At 40.7% G+C, this 18,376-nt stretch overlaps 1 protein-coding gene across 3 annotated transcripts in view; it reads left to right on the top strand.

Moving 5' to 3' along the window:
* Window positions 1-18,376, top strand: part of ZNF827 (zinc finger protein 827) — a 163,792-nt gene that overhangs the window by 75,351 nt on the left and 70,065 nt on the right. For all 3 annotated transcript variants that reach the window (XM_063108280.1, XM_063108278.1, XM_063108279.1), the window contains exons 6-7: window positions 8,830-9,069; window positions 11,447-11,504. In XM_063108280.1, coding sequence (XP_062964350.1) covers window positions 8,830-9,069; window positions 11,447-11,504 — 298 coding nt within the window. The remainder of the gene's footprint in view (window positions 1-8,829; window positions 9,070-11,446; window positions 11,505-18,376) is intronic.

The raw sequence follows: 18,376 nt of genomic DNA, 5'->3' as shown, positions 1-18,376 counted from the left end.
ATGGGTTGTGCGTGTGCGTGTGCGTGTGTAAAGAAGGAAGGGGAGTGGCAAAAATCCTAGCCCTGTCATTTTAAGCAAAATTCTCCTAATGCTTAAGTTACTGTGACGATCAGCATTAACACCTGGAAAAGAGGATTTAATTTATGATTTAATTTGACACCCATCTTTGTCTTCCTCATACACATCTTCTTGGTCTCAGGGCCTGCTCAGTTACTCCTGGGCTGTTCTGGGTGAAACGTGTGCGCACGTGGGTGTGGGTGGGTGTGGGTGTGTGTACTGGAGGTCATTGAATGACTCCTCTGTTGGAAACTGCCATTCTTGAAGTTTCTTGTATATTAGGAGAACTAGAGAAAAATCTGCCCCACCACTGTTTCCCTTCATGGAGAGCGTTTCCTTTCTTTTCCCCAGGAACAGATGACAGCGTGTCCAGGAGGGAAAGTAGGAATCTGAGCAGAGCTTGTATGGCCTCTCTCTGGGCTGGGCAACACCCGTGGATGAGCCCCAGCCTCAGATTTTGTTCCTTAGAGCAGGAATGGGAGCTTCTCCCTGCTGAGGACAACTACTCTGGCCATTGTGGAAATGAACTGTGGGCCACTTTGTGGAGAAAATGAAATGTAATGTATGACTTCCCATGGAGAAGAAGCATATAATAATTCAGTCATTTAAAGAACATGAAACTTGTCTCAGTGCACATGTGCTTCTGTTCCGTGTTGCAGCTCCTCCAGAGAGAGACTCAGGGTAGGGCAAAAAAGTAGAAGGGGAGAAGAGCGTTCAGCATCTACGCATCAGGTTCTTTACTCATAATGAGAAAGGAGCTATATTTATCTCTGTCTCACTGGGTACCCAGCTCCAGTTGTAGGGTGAGGGAAAGGCTACAAGGCCTGAGGCTGCTTCACACCCACATTGCTTCTCTCTAAGAAGGAAAAGCCAGGTGCCCAGAGCCAGACTTCTATGGAATAACATTTCCGTTTCTACCTCAATCCTTGGCCTCTGCTCAAGTAGGTCCGGGGCTTCCATGCGACCAAGAAAACCGAACCCAGCTCTTCATTCTATTTTGGTTTCGGCAAGGGAGAAGGTAGCTCATCTTTATTGGATGCTGGCTGGTGCCAGGCCCTGCGATGGGCATGTAACCATGTCATCTCATTTCTGGCTCCTTGTCGTGTGTTTTTCTTCACTTGGTCCTTTTGGCCTTCATTGCTGTCCACAGAGGATTAAGTAATAATCAAACCCCTCATGTGCAGGAATCAAGACTCATGTGTGGAAGGTGTTCTTATGTCCAACCAAGACCTTTGCATCTTTCAGGCTGGCAAACTGGAGATTAAAGATTTTTAATTTATCTGATTGAAAGGCATAGCACTCTAGAAAGTGAATGGTTTCAGCATGGCATAGTTGGCCTTGCTTCCAGAGGCTCTTTATAAGCTTCTTGTTATTCTGAAATACTAGTTCAGGATCTTGATAGTGTGCAGTTGAGAGGGGGAATAGTCAGTTAATAGTGTTTATCTCACTACCATTGCCAAGGTTTCATCCTTTCATGTTTTAAGTTCATAGCACGTGTGAGTGTCTACAGCAAGCTGAGGCAGGAAAGGGAGAAAAGCATCACACACCTACTGTGTGCCATGACTCAGGTGATGCACGCGACACATGAGCTTTGAGCGAGCTGAATGTGCTCCGTCGTGGAAATGAAAGATGAATAAGAATGGAGCACTCCCCTGAGAGCTCAGCCCAGAGGGGAACCAAATCTGTAAATAATAATTGTAGTGCAAGGCATCACAATGTTCGCAAGGTGTGTACCATTTGACGTAGAACAGAGGAGGGAGAGAATGCCACTCGAGGAAGATGCAAGAAGATTGTTCACAGAGGGGACATCTAAAGAAAAATCTCAGTAGGGTTTTGTCAGGGTATTTAAGAAGGGAAGAGCACATAAAAGATATTCTTCAGACAGCTGGAGTATTTCAGTATTGCAGGAGCATGAAGTCACGTGGAGGAGTGCTCAGAGATGGTGCAGGGAGGGTGGGGCTGGGATTTCTATGGGACAGAGAAGGAATCATTGCACGGGTGCAGGAACCCATGGCAGAGTGCAAGGAGGCCTCTGCCATGCAAGCAGGGAGCAGGAAGCTTGCATGGTGCCCATGGAGCCCCCCACTTTCTTTAGGCTTCCATGCTACCGTGCCATACAAGACTACTCTCTCTCCCCTCTTTTCCTTGCTTCTTTTCTTCCTCCTCCTCTTCAAGAGTAGATAGTAACAGTCCCACCCTATCCACTGCTATCTGCCCACTCCCCCTTGCCAATCTCACCCAGTCCCAAGGATTCAGATGACTTCTGGTCTCTGTGTCAGGCATGTTCTTCTCTTCTTATAAACCCATAAACCATCACAACCTTCACTTCCTGCAGGAAGCAACACAGAACCGAAAATCTTCCCCTGCATTTCTCCCCAACCCATTTTCTCTATCTTCCTTACTCCTATCAATACTGTCTTCCAAATCTTAGAGGCTTAAAAGTTGTACAATTGTTTTTTAATCTCATCTGCCCTTCCTCCAGTCTCTGTACGAGGCTCATCCATAATTTCTCTCACATTTGTCTCTTCATTCTTACTTCAGACTCCAATTCAGTCCTCTTCCAATACTTCCCCATTCAACCGCTGGAATATCTTGTGAAGCCTGCTTATCCTCCTGGCCTCTGCTTTAGTTCAGGCACTCATCAACTCTTGCTTGGATTGTTACAGTAAACTACTAACAACTGCCCCAATTTCCATCTGTTGCCATCCCTCCAAAGTGACACTGCCAGAATGGCTTTCTGAAATGCAGTTTGATCTTGCTACCCCCTGCATAAAATCCCAATGGCTAGCTCCTCGGTAACTAACTACCCATTTGGCAGAGGCTTCCAAGCCCAGCCCTTGAGATTCCACATTCCACCCCTACCTACCTCTCCTGTTTTATTTCTCTGGAATATAATCTGATGCTCTTTGTTTAAACAGCATGTTAAATGGAAGATTTGACTTTGGCACCAAAGTTATAGTATGAAGATTTTTTTTTTTAAAAACCCACAAAAAATTATTACACTCTTGGCATCAAAACAGAAAGTAGAATGAGGTAGAAAGAAGAGAGCCTAGGCTGGGGAGGGGGATGGGAACTGATTTGTTTAATGGGTACAAAATTTCCATTGGGGAAGGTGGAAGAGTTCTGGAGATGGGTGGTGGTGACGGTGGCACAACAGCGTGATTGTACTTAATACTACTGACCTGTACACTTAAAAATGGTATCTTGTATGTTATGTATATTTTAACATAGTAAAAAACAAAACTCTTAGCTCTCAGCCAGATTGAGATTCTAAAAATGAGAGATTATAGAAGATTGAGGCAAGAGGGGATTTTGAAGATTCTTTGGACAGAACTGTGCTGTGATTGCCCTGCTTCAGGGAAGAGAGGTATGTGGGAAGGGGTACCGGCCTCTCACCCAAGATTGGAGAGCACGACTTAAGGGACACTGTCTGGGGAATTTGTCATGTGTTTTCCTCAGCTGGGGAACATAGTGGACTAGTGTTTGATGTCTACCTGGGAAATCTAGAGGGGAGAAATGGGCTGTCAGGCTGCTCGGTGGCCAAGTTAGAGAGTTACTGGGCTGCTCTGTTCAGCCTGAACTTGGCTTCTATGATCAAATAAAGAGGTGTCTCTTTTCCGCAGCCCCGATATCAGCCAAATTCCTGCAAGAGGGCTGGTGCGGGTGTTGTCTTAAATGCTGTCCAGTAGGACTGCCTGGAGCATTGGTGGAGTCTCAGCACAAAGGAAGATGGAAGCCCACAGGTAGATTCGCGCGGGCACTGGAGGAAATAAGTGACCCCAGGCTAGCAGGAGTTCGCCCAGGGAAAGGGAACTGCAGGGGAAAGAGTTCACCTCAAAGTTACAGGTCCCTGAAGACCCTGTGGGCACATCCCATGAGAGAACCGTCTGCTGGCCTGAAGAACATAATTGCATTCCCTAGCAGGACGGTCAGTGAAGAAGACCTTTCTCATCTCCTCCCTCTCACCTCCTCCTCCAGCCCTTCTGTAGGGCCTGAAAGAGCAGCTGGTGTGTTGGAGAGAGAAGGAGCCATCCACACCTTTTTCTCCCTCCTCCCCCTGTGCCGCTGGCAACCTGTAGACTCTTCCAGCAGGGGAAGGACTCGCCTTCACAGGAAGGTTGAGCTGTGGCCTAACAGGTGGGATTAGGCATTCTGGTTTCTAAATCAAGATTGTTTCGCTATCTGAAGGGGCTGTAAGTCTTTGTGTTATGTAAGAATCATCAGGTTATGGGCCTGCCTGACTTTTTATCCAGGGTCAGGGGAAAAACTTTCCCCCCTGGACAGGTTTAAAGAGACAAAGGAAGACAAAAATTGAGTTGCTTTTGTTATACCCTAAGAGTCCTGCTTATTCAAGGTACCGGGTCCACCTGTCGGTATTAGCCCTCCAGCCAAACCGGACGACACGATATTCCCTGAGCACCCCAGCTAGAGCACGGCTCCACCTTTGTGCTTTGGTTCATGGTCTTCCCTGACTCCTCTTCCCACCCTATGTTTTAATTTTACTTCTCATGTTAGAGGGATGTTTATACTTGTCTCATCATTCATTTAGATTTAAACTGCTTGAGGGCAAGAACCGTGTCTTCTTTATCTCAGCATCTCATATCATAGTACCTAACACACAGGAGACGTTAGAAAAAGATTGTAGAATGGGCGAATGACGAACGAATGAAATAATGCACGGTTTGATAGCTAATGTGTACTGTGTTTATGAAGGTAGAAAAGACATGTTACTGCTTTCTTGTTGCTTTTTCCCTTCTTTTGCCAAGCAGAGTTTGAACAGGGCTTATTTGATTCACAAGTCCACCCTTCCAGTGCTACTAGGCGTACCTGGCATTTTAAACATTTCCAAGAGGAAATATCATTCCACTTCCTGTCACAAACTGGACTTTGTCATCTTTTTAGGGGTGTACATAATTGTTTTTCATTTTTTAAAAAGTTAGGTAAATGATAAAATATCCATATTTATTATAGAAAAATTACAAAATACAAATAAGCATTCTAATAAACAGGCACTCACAAGCCACTCCCCCAGGCATAACCTACTGTTAACATCTTTTTTCATGTGCTGATTTCTTTCTTGGAATAGCAGTATAGGTCCCTTGGGATAAAATTAATATTTGTCCTATTATTTTAGGAGGAGATTCTAAAAGGATTCACATTGTGTGTATAGGGGAAAGAGTAGAATCCTGGATGATAGACATGTCCCTGAACATGGGAGTCAAAGCTAAGAGTAAGTGGAAATGATTTTAAGTCAGCCATTGTCTTAGAACGCTCCAGGAAAAAAGGAGAGAGCTGGCCTGGGGACCGAGTACGGTGTGCAGCAGAAACCACTTCCCAGGTCTGTCTGGCTTCTGGTTTCCAGCACCTGGCTAAGATGGCACTTGATACTGGATGAGCCTAAGCTAGAACACAAGAGGCACAAGAGGAGCCTTTTCTTTCTTCTTTTCCTTGGGTACTGATTAAACTTATTTTTGGAGTGAAAACTAGAGTGTGGCAAAAACTTTAGAGCAGTGGTTTTCAACCAGGGTGGTTTTGCCCCTCCCACCTCACTCCCCCAAGAAAATTTGGCAAGGTCAAGAATCACTTTTGGTTGTTACAACTAGAGGGTGGTGCTACTGGTATCTCCTGGGTAGAGATGAGAGAGGTTGCTAAACATCCTACAATGCACAGCATAGCCCCCCACAACAAAGGCAATGGTGCCAAGTTTGAGAAGTCCAGCTTTTTTAAAAATGGTAAGAAAATACTTGGCAATAATGCTATTGCATGGAAGAGAAAGGACTATAAAAGTATTTATTGTGTTATATCTCACTTACCTATGAGATGTTAGTTTGAAAACTCTTCTCTGAGAGTCTGGAATCTCTCAGGTAGATTAAGAATGCTAAAAGTTTTCATCAGTGATCAGTGTTTTCTGTATTTTTGAAAGGTCAAGAGTTGTCATAAGAAAGGGCAGAAAACACTTTATACAAATCATTCTTGAAATTAACCCAAGCAGCTTTTAAAAACTAACTTCATTGAATTCACAAACTTTCAGAAGGAGAGAACAGATCTATAGTTACTACAGGTGGGAAAGGGGGCGGGTAAGGGGGGATAGGGAGTCATTGGGTAAAAACAAAAGGTAATTATGATTTCTAAGGATGAGCATGCTAATAATGTTGATTTGATCATCACATACTGTACACAAATACTGATAGTCAACTTTGTACCCCATATATGTATAAATGAAAATTCTAAAAAAGAAAAAGTGATATATATACACAGTGGAATACTACTCAGTTGTAAAAAAGAACCAAATTCTACTATTTGCAGCAACATGGATGAGCTTGGTGAAAATTATGTTAAATGAAATTAGCCAGGCCAGAAAGATACCACATGTCCTCACTCATAAGTGGGAGCTAAAAAATAAATAAATAAGAAAGAAAAAGAAAAAGAAGAGAAAGAAAGAAAACAATCACAGGAATACATTGGACTTTCCAAAGGAGAAAGCAGAATTGTTACTAGAGGTGGGAAAGGGGGAGATGGGGAGGTTTAGCGAGAAATTGGTTAAGGGTCACAAAGAATGATTACATTTTATATATGCTAACTATCCTGATTTGATCACATATTGTACACAAGTATTGATATTCAACTCTGTACCCCACAGATTGGTATAATCAACTATGTTTCATAAAAAGAAAAAAAATAATTTCATCAAATTCAGTGCTATAAATAGGTGGTTTTTAAGCCAGGGTCAAAGCTGGGGAAATGGGGTGGGGAGCGGGGTGGGGGCATAAATGACAGAGCTTCTTTCTAGCTTTGCTCTGTATGTTGTTGGGGATTTTTAAAAAACTAAGTGAATCCTTTTGTATTTGTCCTTGTATTCCTTTGGAATGACTTACCAGAGCAAGGTTCAGAGGCATCATCATGTACCTGTGACGCTGACCTACTGTTTATATATTAAGTTCTTTGGGGGAACATGAAGAGAGAATGAGTTTTGTGACTGCCCGTGTGGGTGGGTGATCTACCTGGAGGTCAGGATGGCTGTGAGGTCCCCAAGTCCCTGAGGTGGGGAGAAAGGCACTCAGTCAAGAAACTCAAGAAGGAATCAGATGGACTGGAAGTAAAGGCAAAGAAGCTAAGGGTGGAATTCTGGAAGGTTTATATATATATATATATATATATATATATATATATATATATATATATATATATATATAAAGCTTTTATATATATATATAATCATGACTATATAAAGATTGTGTGTGTGTGTGTATATATGTGTGTGTGTGTGTGTGTGTGTGTGTGTGTGTGTGTGTGTGTGTGTGTGTGTGTGTGTGTGTGTATATATATATATATATATATAAAATCATGACTGAATCAGTAAACTTGATTTGTATGAGCTCCTTCACAGACATGCAGAGAAAAACCAGCTTGGCAGGAATAGGGGAAGGGGTAAGGGATCTAAATTAAATAGCACAGTTGCTTGCAGTTTAATTGTTGACAAAAACAAGCAGTTTTTTTCTGAGAAGCATGTGTAATATGTCAGGAAGAAAAAAGAACAATTAGCACTCTTTGTACGTAAGATCTTCATATTAATTTTAATCGTTTAATTAAAATTAATTAAAATGCTCTTCTGTCTTATTTACTGCTAGTCAATAAACTATACATGTATTTGACTTTCACTTGTGTCATACTTTGCAAGGAAAGCAGTTTCTTTGACCACCCAGCTTATAGCAATGAGGTCTCACCCTTCACATCTCCTGTCCTTCAGATCAGCACCTGTTTTATATTGTTTCTTATTGTCATATATATCTATCTTCCTATCCATCTATCAGTCATCTATATCTATCCATCCATCCATCCATCATCTCTAAGTATCTTATCTGTCTATCTAATCTAGTCCTCTTTGTTTTTGTATTCCAGAGTGCTGATTACACAGTAGTTACAAATAAATGCTTATTGATTTGAAAGTGTGGCCTTAAAGTGACCTAAATTAATAGCTGGGCTAATTGTCCCACCTTGTTTCAAAGATGTTCTATCATTAGCTGAAAAGAACACATGTTCACAGATACTCCAACCTTGCAAAGTGAATGTGTTTCAGACTAATGACCAAACATCTAACAGCCACACCTAAATAATGAATAGTCAGTCAATCGAACCGTTATTATAACCTGTAACATTGCTGTTTTAATCTTTTAGCTGCAATTAACTTCCTAGGTGGCTTTGAGGATTACTAGCTTCCAACATGGTGTAAATATCTCAGGTGAACTGACTCTTATTTACTCTGTGGTAATTTAGTTGCCCTAGAAGAGAGAGAAAAAGTTGATCAGAGCTTTAAAAAATTGAGGGAGAAAATTGTAGTTGTTAATATGCTTGTTCTTATGTGAGTCACGGAATTCAGTAAATTATGAAACAAGAGTAGACATTTGCCGTGTTCTCTGTTAGTTCTGGAAGCAGTGTGGTAAAGAGGAATGAGCTCATGGGACTGGTCAAGAGAACCTGGTCAAGAAACCTGAGTTCTAGATCTGGAGACCGAGGCCTGGCTCTGCTGCCCTCTGTGTGACCTTGGACAAGCACTTAATTTCTCTGGGCTGAAAACTGAAGTTTTCTACCTTTTTAAGAAATCAGACATGTTGAACCAATAGTTTTCAAACTATGTTCCAGTGTGCCCTGGCACTGGCTCTCTTCTAAGCAGTCCCCTGACACAATCCTCATGGTTTTCTCTGTGATGAGAACTGGGTTTGGTCCAGAATTAAGAAATCGTGGTGTGTTTGTTTTTCATTCACCTGCTTGCAGCGGAGAGCTACAAGGAAACACAGGTGGTGAAGATTAAGGAGGAACCCATGGAGGTTGACATCCAGGACTCCCATGTCTCAGTATCACCCAGCCGGAATGCTGGCTACAGCACTTTAATCGGGCGAGAGAAAACCGAACCCTTACAGAAGATGCCAGAGGGCCGAGTTCCCCCAGAGAGAAACCTCTTCAGTCAGGACATCTCTGTGAAGATGGCCTCCGAGCTTCTCTTTCAACTGTCGGGTACGTTTATGCGGAGAAAATTATCAATAATTGAGAATCGTTGGAAGGAAAGCCTTTCTAACAAAGTAGACAACAAAAAAGCCAATCTGCATTATAAGACTTTTTTAGACAGAAATCAATTTTGTTACTTCAACATGCATCCTGCCACGGCACTAACAGTTAATAATGTGTTGCCAAGTAGAAGTCCTGCCAAACTTCCCTTAATAAATAGTTAAGAATCATTTGAAATTAGAACTCTATTCAATTCTGTGCACGTGATCCCTGCTGGCTGATCTAAACACCTTACCCCTAATTTTGTTTAGGCAGTTGATCTGATTAACAGCCTTTTTTTTTTTTTCCTAATGTGCAAAAGATAAACTTCAGTTTATTCCAACAGTGACTGAATTACCATGAATTCCATATTAGTGTGGTCTGAATTAATGAGATTTTATTGTATCTTTCCAAAAAAAAAAAAAAAAAAGAAGAAGAAGAGAAAAGCAAAAGATGAAAATATGAGGACTGTTTCCAAGTATAACCTTACTGGAATAATTTCTGTAGACCAATTTTTTTGTACTTCAAATATTTGGAATTCATAAGTTCAGTTATTATCAGCTTAGTGAAATGTCTTGATAAAATAGTTGAGGGTCCTACTACCTAAGTTGTTCCTTCTGTCAACTCTTTCAAGCCACTTGCCGTTTGTCCCTAACAAATTTGGTATGCTGTTATTCTTTGGACATGATTGAGATTGATGATATATACACATAAGATTCAGATTTCAATAGAAATGCCTATACGTTATAGTTAAACATTGGCCTACATATAGAACTTCATGCATCAGTATTGTTTGTTACTAATGTTTAATAAACTCTGTTTTGTTATGGTTAATGAATTCAAAACACCCAGTAAACCCCTCATTATTTAAGTGTTCGCTTGTTTTCCCCCTAAGAAAAATACCAGGAAAGAGAAAAGAAGCTGCAATCTCTGTGGCCACCATATGATTATTCACCTTCTCGTTGGCCTGGCCACACACCCGAAGTTGTGTAACTATCAGATGGTGCTGGAAATGGTGGCTTCCAGGTTCACAAATAAGGACTGTATTTGTGCAGATCTCTGCAGTAGTGGAAATGATTAATTCAGTAAATTTTGTAGGATACATGGATCTTTGTGGGCTCCAAAACATAACATGTGGGGTGCTTTTTTAAAAAAAGGTGAGTGAAGCATATCTAAAAACGGTGTAACTTCAATAAATCATTTAGGAGTTAAAATTTTGCAAAAGTGAGACCTGCTTGGTTCTTTTCAGAAAGTCTCTGTCTCTAACAGAACATTATCACGATCTCCCATCAGCTAAAAACTTTGTGTCTGAGAGTTCTCACCCTGGCACTGTCACTGCCTGGGTGACTTCAGACAAGTCATTTAGCCCCAATTTCCTGCTCTCTGAATGAATAGTGGCTGTGAATCCAAACTCACCCTCCTTGTCATTGTCAAGTGGACAGAGAGGAATTGTCCATGCAAACATGCATGTGGTGCTTTGGACTAGTGTTACAAAGTGTGGGACAGATGTTATAAATCTTTGTATAAAATTTTCCCCAAATCTGCAAGATTAGGAAGTTTTTATATGCCCTGCCCAACGTTGAAATCTGAAACCCTTGTAGAGTTGGCCAGGTTTTTTCTAGCTACGTAAAAGAAGCCTTTGAGAATTGTGACAGTCAGGGGAGAGTCCTCACATTTGAACTGGATTGGGAAGGCCGGAGTTCAACTTTGGTGTTCTTGAAAGCTAATTAAATGATTTCTGACAGCTGGTAGATACAGACGTCAAGACACAGTAAGGGAGGGTAAACCCCTCTTCTTGTCTGATGATGTTTTTTTGTCCCCCGTGACATTTATCAGAATAAGCACTCGATGACTGTAGCACCAAGAGGTCTTACGGCTGTTTTTATATCCCTTCTCACAAAGGATCCCGATAATACAGAATGCTTAAAGGTTGTCATCAAAGTCAGAGGCGGAACTGTTGCCGCAATTGCAGTTTTCACACTGAATCAGAGGAAAAGAGAAATTTTCAGCTGGGGAAAGATGTAGTAGAAATAACTGTCCCTGTGCACATGCCTGTGCATGAGTGTGTACACATGTACTTACTAAGGCCTGATTAAAGTCAGACAACACACTTGAAATTTATTAATTGTTTCCCTTTGATTGGTTTTTAATAAAATATTTTTGTGGATACTCTCTGCATGCTTTTGACGATTGTCTTTCCCAGAAAGACAAGGAGGATTTGGATGTTTAAAAAAGAAAACCACAAAAGAAAAAGAGAAATGTTGAGGGTGTTTCTGCTTAAGACTGAAAGATGAAAGTTGAGTGAGCTCTACCTAAGAGGTGTCTGTTTCATTCTTTCTACTTACAGAAAAAGTGAGCAAAGAGCACAATCACACAAAAGAAAACACCATCCGGATGACTACAAGGTAGGCCACTTTGTGCGGAATCCCCTCAGAACACCCCCTTTGTGGGCCATCAGGCCTGTGTCACGCATGGAATATTGTCCCCCAAACCACTTTCTCCCATGAGGTTCAAAGGAGCCATGCCCTTTATCACCATGTTCTACCAGAACTTCTCAGTTGGTGGAAACAATACAGAAATCAAGGTAACAAGACCGTTAATGTTTATTAAATACCTAATTAGGTGTCACTTGGCTGGAGAATTTTCCATATGTTATTTTTTTTTTTAGTCCTTACAATAATTTTGTGAAGTAGAAGTTATTATTACCATCTTTGCAGAAGTTTCTTGGCTTGAGAGTTTAAATGGGTGGCACAGCTTTGATTGGGAGCTGGGTCTGTATCTTGCAAAAGCCTCATCCCATGGGTATACCAAGGTTCTTATTGCAACTGGCTCTGCGGCTATGGGCTAATAATTTGTCACCAAATATATCCCAAAATTTACTTCACAGCATTGTTTGGAGGGCAAAAATTTTTAAAGCATAAGGAAGGTAATGCTTTAAAAATATTGCAAGAAAAAAGATATTATTCACAATGATGGGCAAGAGAGTTTTCCACTTGCCAGAGGCAGTTCAAGGAGGACCCGCCAGCGTGGGCTGCTTATCCTTAGCCTCTTAGGCAAGAGACACCACTGCAGAAAAGGAGCTCAGGGAGATGTGACCCCACCTTGGAAGGACCACCTCCACTCTCAAGCCACTGTCCACTAGCCCATGAGATGAGCTTCACAGGATGAAAAGAGGAATATGAGTTTACAGGATGAACAATTAGGAATGGGAAGAATTAGCCATGAGCTGCTAAAGAGTCTTTAAGTCAAGGAATTTTGCTTTCCTTCAGGAAAAGAAAAAAAAAAAAAAAAAAAAAGACAAAAATAAACAAACGAAAAAGGAAACCGAGACAGATTCTTCCTGATGGGAGCAGTTAACTGGTTTTGTATTTTTAATTCTTGAAACAAAAGGTAAATGATGCTTTTCTTTTTGATGTGATATGAATTGACCTCAGAGCATCTTCAGGCATGTGGACCGTACTCATTTGAACTTTAACTTGAGGGTTTTTAAAAAAAATTCTATTAACTGGAATTTAGGAATATCAAATACCAAACAGTAATTAAAACGAAACTTGGTTCACACTGGGTTTATACAGTATTAGGGAAAGGAACCTCATTCTAATAGAGCTGAAGAGTGGCCTTAGCCTCCGTGTATAAGTACATAGATGGAAAACGATACTCATGGAGATGGATTGCATTTGGGAAATGGGACTGGGGGGTGGAAAGGCTATGTTGTCTATTAAGTTGGATGCCCAAATAGGAGATGTGAACTAGTACAGACTTCAGTCTGCCTTTTTCTACATGTAATCTTTAGGCTATATAGAATATCTGCTTGTGTCCATGGGCCTAAACACTGATGAAATTGGCCAGATTGGTAGACATTTAAGACAGCAGACTAAAAAGAATAAAAGTTAATTTTAATTGCTTCCACAGGATTCTCGACATATCGTAGGGCAGGTTCCCTAGAAGCAGAGTGCGAGATGGGGATTCTTGTGGATGTGCTCTATTTGAGGGACTGCTCTCAGAGGATGCTTCAGGGGCAAGAGAGAGATGACAAGCAACTGAGCAAGATGTGGTTTTAGCTGGATTCTAGCTTCAGCTCACCCCTCAGGGAGCTCTGGAGCATAAATTGCACCACAGAGTAAATACTGCCTTGAGACAAGGCGGCCAGTTCTTTGTACCCCAATATCATTTACTCGCTTCAGATCACCCCAGGAGGGGATGTGTAGCCTCCCAGATGAGGAGGCTTCAATGGGGAGGCCAGTTCTCATGATAGGTAGCAGCTTAGCACTCACGGCCACTCTGGAGTGCATCCACTACCCTAGGAAGGAGGATCTGGGCAGGACCCCAACAGCGTGTCCTCTGGAGGTTTCTGCTGGCTCTTTTAATCCTTAAGATTACATGATAATATTTAGATAGTGAAAAGGTTTGCTGCAAGACCATGTATTTCATGCTTTTCAGGTGTTCACTGGGAAGATGTAAGAGAAGATTTGAACTAGCCCCAAACAAGTGAAGTGTGCCTCGAGCCTAAATTGACCTGGCTAGAGCTGAAGCATAATTATGAAATAGAAGAGAAATTTTTTAACCAAAAAAAAAAAAAAGGGGGGGGGGGCAAAAATGAAGCAATCCTTAAATTCTCCTCTCACTAGGAGATTATGAATAAGAAATCCAAATCAGATCTTTTGCCCAAAGCAAAGGAAGAGGTGCTTCCTATGAGCCCCTGGCAAGGTGCAGTGTTCAGAAACCAGTGTTAACGAATTCTTGGTTTATTGTTCTGCAAAATCCTTTTATTTTATTTTATTTTATTTTATTTTTCCTTTAAGTAGTCAACTTGCTTAATTAGCCTATCCACAAATAGATCTTTTTTACCTCTCACCTCATTACTTCAGGTGGAATAGAATCAAGCTGCTATATGCCAAGAAATCCTCTTTAACCTGAGTTAACTGTTATCAGGGACAGAAAAAAAATGCCAACTTTCTCTCTCTCTTCTTTTCTGATTCTTGTTTTAGAAGAAACTCTTGTTTTGTATGCACAGAGTCAGTGCATGGATTATGTTTTAAGGTGAGATTTTTGATACATTTCAAAAAGATTTACATCAAGCCTCAGAATTTCTATTAGAATGTCCAGATTTTTAAATACTTAATGGACTGTTTGTTTAGTTATCCGATTTTCTGTGTTTGATTTCTTAGAAGAAACTGACTGTTCAGAATGATGGCTCATGACTGGAATCAGGTTCAGAATTTTCTATATATGAGAGGTGCTCGGTCCATTTAAGATGGTTTAGTTATGAAGGGCGGTCCTGGGATGCTGGCTTCAGCACAGTACTGAGATCAAGCCCTTCCATACCTTTCTCATGCCGCTGCATGCCTGAGCCCCTCCTCTTATCGCCATCTCCTGCTCCTAGGGTCTGAATATCCAAGGGGATGAGGGGGAAGAGACAATTCTGAAGAAAGGGGCCGATTCTCTCTCTGTCCTTTATATACCCACTATTTCCCCCATAGTGTTTTATCATTATTGATCTTGACACTCATTCCAACCACAAGAACTAAAGAAAAGTGTCACGACCCAAGGTGAGACACTCTGTAGCTGGGCATCCCTGTGTGCACTCGGCAGTGAGACACGAGAGTCCTGATTGCCATGCCCTGCACCAAGAGGATGCAAAGCCCTGGATGTGTACCGTTAACTCTCCATCCCAGAAGGGCCGGTGCCTCACCTCCCTGTTCATCAAATCTTCCGTCCTCACGGCTGTCCGTTGGCAACTCTGCTCGTTGTTAATACCTCTATTATAACATGGGCAGATATGGGAAGCGAAAATGATTGAGACAGCATTCCTTGTTAGCAATGTTTAAAAAGCGGTTTAGGTGAAGTGAAAGGTTGAAACTAATAACTAGCCAGTTTCTGGATCATTGGTTCTCTACCTTATTTGTTGACAAAAAAAAATCACTTAACAATGGAAAGTTTCAAACATTTACGGAAGTGGAGAACGTGTACCTGTCACCTAGTTTAAACAGTGATCAATTCATGTTGTTTCACCACTTCCCTCCCTTTTTCCCCCTCCCCCTATATTATTTTGAAGCAAATCCCAGACATCATTTTAATAACTGGTTTGACAATGCCCTTTTTTTTTTTCATATTAAGAACTTAGACTCAGCTGCTTAAATTAGGACTATCTTCCCAAAAGTAAGAGAAAAAAACAGTCCACCAAAGTGCACCATGTAGCCAGACAGAAAAATCAATCTACTTAGCAGCTGGAATGATTGGATCATGTGATCCTGTTCACCAGTGCCTTGACCTTGTTCCTCTGCCCTTGTCTGTACCCTCACGGGGGCACTGCCACTGAATCAGTCCTTTAGTTGGAACTTCACTGTAAATGCTAAAACAGCAGTCCCTTTGCCTGTTTAACCTTAGCGTCTAGAAAATTCAATCCAAGTGTAAAGAAGGCTGTGGGTCCCCTTTGAGATCATGTGTGGACTGAGTGTTCTTAATGCTATTCTATCTGACAAGTGAGATGGGGAGAGAGTCCCAGCAATCCCCATGAGAACAGAAGCACCGAACATTTGTGAGACTAATAAAACCCTGATTTTTCTATTTCCTTTCCCAGCACAAGCCTGGGTTCTGCAGGGAACAGATAACCAACTATTATGGTCATTTGGTAGATGAAAATACATGAGGCATGATATCATAACCAGATCTCAAAGTTTAATGGAATAAAAAGAAGATCTACATCTTTTGACATGGACTATCACCCAGCCAGATGCTGGGTAAGATCGAAATAGGAAAATAGAACCCTACGGTAAGAATCAGATAGCTCCTGGCAGGTGAATTGGACATGCTCAATGTTGTGTAACATCATGAACTTGAAACAATGGCTGCCAAGAACCCTCTCTTGGTTATTTGTTCTCTCTTTTCCCCATTAATAATTCAGTGTCCATAGGGGTATAAGATTGCAGGCCTATAAGAAAAACTTCTCACACCTGGCTTGCTATATTCCTAAAGCAAGGAAGTGTTTGTCTGAATTGTCCTTTTCTCTATTATTAGACAAAAAGCAGAAGTGGGAAAATCAGGGAAAGATAGACTCATATCATGCTGTGCAGACTAAAATTTAATTTGCCCAATTTTCAGAATTTGAAATGGGGTTATTTTTTCATGATTTAGATAATGGCACATACAGTGTTTACAACAGGACATAATCACTTGTCAGTGTCCAATATAGGATTTTCCTGTGTGATCTTTTGGATGCATGTCCTTAAATATTTATGATTCAGTAATACAAATTGCGCAAATTTGTAAAAGCATGATGTGCTGCCTCAATTCATGCAGCTTCCCTTTTCATTTCTTTGGAAGGCATAAGAAAGTAATGCTCTATTACCCTAAAAAAGATTATATTTAAAGAACACTGAGTTAGAAGCAATTAAGAAAAGAAACAGGAAACAGCAAATGAAATTAGCAATTTTTGAGTAGCAATTCTCTTTACACTTTATATTTTGTGATTTTATAATTAAATACCCTGAGAATTCTATTTCTAAAAAATGGAAATTTTTACTGATTTTATGGAGTCCCTTTAGTTAGGACTTTTAGTTCTTTTTTGGAGAAGTTGAGGCTATTGTGGGACCACCCGGTACCATTTCAAATTTTAAAAATATGCCCTTCTTCAATACACTGCCATCTACTGGAATACTGTCACAATAAATATTTAAATCTTTGATGTCTGTGATGTTAATCATGCCCTCCTAGATGTGGCACCTTTGTGCAGTGCACAGCCCGTACCACTGTCTGACTTTCAGTAGTATTCTGTCTTGTTTGTATAACTCACAGTAGTCAGGAATGAAGTGTAAATGTAAAGTCTGTGTAAAAAGACACCCACAACCTGTGTTCTCCTCTAGCTACCTTTGATGGGTGATGCAGGGGTGACATAACCCAAAGGTCTCTGTGGCTTAGGTGCTGGCTTCAATCTTGTTCTTCTTATCTGAGATTTTTCTCTCCAGAGTGTCTCCATGGTAGTTGCTAGAAATATATCAAATATTCAAGGGCTGACCTGTGTTTAGGGGTGAAGTGGCCCTCTTGCATGATGCAGCTGGCCAGAGGCGCATCCACATTTCCCTGGCATTTTCTACATCTTCCCCAGGAGAGACCGTCTTACATCACTGCAGGGAAGACTGAGTTCATCTGTTCTCTGCCCACCTCAGCAGAAAGCCCATTGTTCTTGTTTATGTTTAAAGTCAGATTCCTGTGGGAGATCCAGGTCCCTCCATGAGCTGACATTTCGAGTATCCGGATGTGCAGGGTTCACTTCCTTGGTCTGTGGTTGGCTCTGGCTCCCCTGGTCTGGCCTCTCCCCTGCAGCAGCCTCAACAAGGCCTGGCATTGTGCTCCTTGCCCTGAGAAGTTTCCTGGCTCCACAGTGGATGAATGTTAGAGCTGCAGCCACAGGAACTTGTTCCTTGAAAACTCGGTGTTAGGTTGTACGTATTGGCCCGCCTTGAAGACAGCCTCAAATAGAAGGCATTTGTACTTTTCAAAGAAAAAAGTACAAAACATTGCCAATATGCATTTTTTCCTAAGATGCTCTATTTTTCTTCTGCAATATTTTATATAGCCTCTTCCTTCATAGCTTTTGGACTTCTGAAACTGAAGCAGACTGAATGACACAGAGGGTTATAATTTAGATACAGTTGTTTCTGCCTGTGTCTTTTACAACTGTCCCTCAGAGCTTACTTTTTAAAAGACTAACAGTCTTTTCAAAAGTACAGTATTCTAAACAGTAAAACTTGATAGTTTTTTTTAAAGTTTTAAAAATAACTTTTAGGGGGCAAGAGAAGGAATTGGTAAAGGGACACGAAAATCAACTACATTGTATATTGATAAATTAAAATTTTTTTAAAAAAGAAAAAAGAAAAATAACTTTTACTATGTGTAATAATGAATATGCTAATAATATTAATTTGATCATCACATATTGTATACAAATGTCAACACTGTATCCCCATTGTATACAGGCAACACTGTATCCCCAAAATATGTATAATTATTATATATTATATATATCAATATATATTATCAATTATCCTTTAATAAAAAAATAAATTGAAAAAACCCTTTTATTTCCAGAGAAAATAGGAGCACATAAAGAAAGAATAATAATAGCTTAATCCTACTACCCAGAGAGAGGCACTGCTAAATCGGTGGTGTGTACCCTTGCTGAAATTTTTTTTCTATTTATATGTGTAACTTCTTATGAGAATTGGATCCTGTTATACATAGTTTTATAATCTTTTTCTTTCACCTAGCGGTATATTAA

Source organism: Cynocephalus volans, chromosome 9 (genome assembly GCF_027409185.1).
Source record: "Cynocephalus volans isolate mCynVol1 chromosome 9, mCynVol1.pri, whole genome shotgun sequence".
Lineage (NCBI taxonomy): Eukaryota > Metazoa > Chordata > Mammalia > Dermoptera > Cynocephalidae > Cynocephalus > Cynocephalus volans.
This window is presented reverse-complemented; position numbering and strand designations above follow the sequence as displayed.